The sequence below is a fragment of the Equus quagga genome, chromosome 6 (assembly GCF_021613505.1).
Source record: "Equus quagga isolate Etosha38 chromosome 6, UCLA_HA_Equagga_1.0, whole genome shotgun sequence".
Classification (NCBI taxonomy): domain Eukaryota; kingdom Metazoa; phylum Chordata; class Mammalia; order Perissodactyla; family Equidae; genus Equus; species Equus quagga.
The window spans coordinates 103924058-103927788 of NC_060272.1; the positions used below are offsets into that span (position 1 = coordinate 103924058).

Below are 3731 nucleotides of genomic sequence, written 5' to 3' on the forward strand. Positions count from 1 at the left end.
GTTTTGGAAACAGCCGCTCACGTCCCTTTTCCCTCCTGTTCCCTTCCGGTCTCCCTTGCCCCCCCCAGTCTAGTTATCCCAAATTAGCAAACCTACTCTCTTGATTTTGTTTTTTAATATCCAAAATAACTGGTGAAGGGCTAATGATTTCGTGTGTCGTACCTCCCCACCCCCACCGCGATAAATAAAATAAAAGCCCAGCCTGCCAACCGCACGCACACAGCCCGCGGTGGTGAGAGTTTGTAAATTGCTTGCGCGCTCTGGATCCTGTTTGCAAAGGCGGAAAAATAGCTAGCAGGGGGAGACGCAGAAAAACCCAGAATGAGTTGATAAAAACCTGCCGTGTCCTGTTAGAGGAGGGCTGCTCTGTAAGACCAGGTACTAAAATTAGAAGGGGTGAGGGGAATAAGATAAAAAACGCCAGCCCATTATGAGTCTTTTTGGCTGGGAGTGAAGGGCTCCGTTAAGTTGCTGAAACTTCAGAGCAGCGGCCGACCTAGGACCAGAGTGCTCACTGTGTGACCCAGGGCTCCTCTCTGAACCTCAGTTTCATCACTGGAAAAATGGGGAAGATACATTTCTGCTGCCGTTTCTATCCTATTGGAAGCTTTTCCCGGAAAAATATCCTGCTGAAATGCTGAGTCTTTGGTTTTAAGTGGAATTTCCCATTATTAAATAAAATAGGTAGGAGTTTACAGAAAGAAATGTTCTAAGGTAGGTGCGCTTTCATGAGAGTATAAGAAACTACTCAAGAAGTAAAACTCACTGGTGTTATTAGGTGGTGCCAAGCGAGAGGCACGAACGGTCTGGTCTGCGTGACTCTTTGTCCCATGTCTGGGTGCGCACAGCTCTCACGTCACCCTCTGAGACCCAGAGCAACAGAGCAGCCCACATGAATAAGCAAGACCTCTCTCTGCTTCCTTCATTGGGCATTGCAAGAGGCTCTGGGGAGAAGCACCCGCCCAAAAGGGGAGTCCCAGTGCCTGGTCACCAGAGAAGGACTTTCCAACATTGCCAACAGTTTGAGAATACCTGCGCATCCAGCTGATCACATTAGCTACACAGTAAATCCTCAGCTGCCTTTTCCCGCCTTTCGGAGGTTGGTTAACTTCTAATTTTGCTGACCGGCTCCAAGAAAAGTAACCATAGAATCATGTTTAGCAATTTCCTTCCTTTAACAAATGTTTACTGAGGACCTACTATGTGTTCCGTGCAGTGGCACTCAGTTTCCTAATGTCTCCTAAGCCGATCCTGAGAGACACTGATTATTTAAAGGTGAACTAGAAACGCATCTAAGTGATTTTAAATTTAGCCCAAGAAGTAGAATGCAGCATTGAGTTAGGGGACTAATTCCTGCTTTCAATATTTTGGAAATTTAACTGTTTATTAAACATTTATGTGAGGATTTTTGAGGGAGACAGTAGGAAGTCTTTTTTCTTTATACTTTCATGCACAGAAAATAGTCATCTTTTTTTAAAAAAAGCTTCGTTTAAAAACATGCTTAGAGTGAATATATTGTACCTAAATCTCTTAATGGCATGTATTTCCGCTCTCCCCCAAATCAACTGTAATAGTAATTGACATAGTAGGAAAATGTAAGTGAACTAGGTAATTTGGTGACCTGCCTGCCTCATGGGGCATGGTGAAGGTTAACGAAGAACCACTTGGCGCTTTGAGCATGAGCGGCACTAGCCACAAATATATCTACAGGTCATTTGTCTGCTGCGGTGGTGCAAAGTAACTATTTAGTTTTGCAGGAGAAAGTAGGCTGCCGCTGTGCATCCGATTAGAGAGGCCTCATTTCAGCGCCCACGTCTGGGTCAATGATTGAGTCGCAGAAATACTGGTGATACTGATAAGGTAGAGACCAATACTAGCTTTTCTGAACTCTGCTTTGTCGTCTATTACCTTCTCTTGGGGACAATGCGATTCGTAAGAGTGTGTCTCTGCTTGTTTCCTAGTCCACGAGATAAATGGCGACCTCCCACTTCGGGTTTAGCGTCTCGACAGCAGACCCGGTTGCACCGAAGGCCGCGCGGGTGGATTCTGGCAGAGCTCGGTGGGGAGGAGCGCGGCGTCCTGGAGGAGGCGGAGAGCGCCGGGCCGGCGCGCCTCGGCCAATCAGCGTGCACACCGCCTGACAACTGGCCAATCAGCGCGCGCGGAGCTCGGGAGCCCGAGCGGATAATACTAGGAAAGGGAGCCGAGGCCGGCGACTGCGGAGAGGGGCGCTGCGTCGCGCGCAGTTGCGTGCGCCCGCCGGCCCGGGAGGCAGGGATCTGAACCAGGCCGGGGCGGCCCGATCCTTCCCGCCCAGCCTGGATCAGAGGAAGCCGAAAGCAGCCTCAACGAGGTGAAGCGCCCGGGGCTGCCGAGGACTGATTAGAACTTTGCGGAGTCTGGGATGTGCGGGACGAGGCCGCTGAGGACTTGACTCACCTTCTCCATCCCCTTTCTTCTTACTCCCCATCCAGTGGTCTCCGGGCCTCCAGCTGTCAGCCCGGATTTCGTGGCAGGGTGTGGCGGCGCCGATTTCTGTTTGCCAGCACCGCCGGCAGCCCAAGAGCCAGGTCCCAAGGCTGGATATTTTTTGCCTCGGCTGGTAGCGCTGGTCTCAGAGTCTTGGTGAGTGCTATGATGTTGCTCAGGGAGTCAGGGAGGGCAAAGGTGGTGAATCACCTTTCCTTATCTTTTTATTTTACTTGGCTGTCTTGCCTTAAAGTGCAAACCGTGCAAGATGCACCTAGAGCCCGCTCGGGTCAGCCCTGCGAGGCCCGGGCACGGTTGATGCTGGAAGGGCATCTGCAGCTCTGTGCCCAGTGTCCTGTGCGGTCCTAATGACAGCAGAACAACTTTGGTTTTTCGTTGGTGGTGGTTGTGATGGGGATGAGAGGACCTCTCCAAGCCCGAGGAGGGGTCCTTTTGCTGGCGTACGCGGATGAGAGACGTTTGGGCGGCTAGGGTGGTACTTCTCTGGGTTCGAAGGGCCCCTTCTGATCAAAAAGAAAATAATTCTTCCATCGACATTTTTATATTCATCACTGCCATACCAGTTGGGCACGGGGAAACCTGACAAGTGGCCTAGGTCGGCCTAGTTAGGCACAATGTTTTCGTGTGTGTGACCGGTATATTACCAAGGGACTTGTCCTGAAAGCGTGGTATATAGAGAGCTGCGGTTAAAGGTCAGGTGGTCACAGAGCACTTAGAATTAATAGATGAAAACTTTGTTGGGCTGGGAATCCCTGGGGGCCCTAAAGATACAAGAAAGGCACGTGTGGCCTGGATTTGAGGGACGTGGAGAGACTAGGGCTCCCCAAGGGGCCCGGCGGGCCAGGAACTCTGGGCCCGAGGCCTGGGGACCGTGCCTGACAGCGGCCGGTGGGTCTTTGGGTCTTTTCGTGTCTCCCCCGAGTGCAGGCGACTGAGCGTGGGCCCGAGCGAGGCGCCGCGCGCCATGGCTGAGTGTCAGGCGGGCCCGGCGGCCGGGGACTGGGAGATCGACGTGGAGAGCCTGGAGCTGGAGGAGGACGGCCGCGGGGCGCCGCTGCCCACGCCGCCCGGGCCCAGCCCGCCGCCGGCCGACGAGGACGACGAGGACGAGGACGAGGACGACGCGGAGGACGACGGCGACGGCGAGGACGCGGGCGCGTGCCCAGGGGTGCCGGGCCGGCCGGAGCAGCGAGGGGGCCCGCCGCCGAGGCCGCCCCCCGCGCCGCAGGCCTCGCCGCCCC

At 53.8% G+C, this 3731-nt stretch overlaps 1 protein-coding gene across 3 annotated transcripts in view; it reads left to right on the top strand.

The window, feature by feature from the left end:
• The first annotated feature begins 336 nt into the window (after window positions 1-336).
• DMRT2 (doublesex and mab-3 related transcription factor 2) overlaps window positions 337-3731 on the top strand; it is a 9514-nt gene continuing 6119 nt past the window's right edge. The window contains exons 1-4 of one of the 3 annotated variants that reach the window (XM_046663771.1): window positions 337-378; window positions 1962-2353; window positions 2475-2625; window positions 3418-3720. In XM_046663771.1, the coding sequence (XP_046519727.1) occupies window positions 3455-3720 (266 nt within the window). In that variant the 5' untranslated portion in view covers window positions 337-378; window positions 1962-2353; window positions 2475-2625; window positions 3418-3454. The other 2 variants (XM_046663772.1, XM_046663773.1) reach the window with 2 other exon arrangements.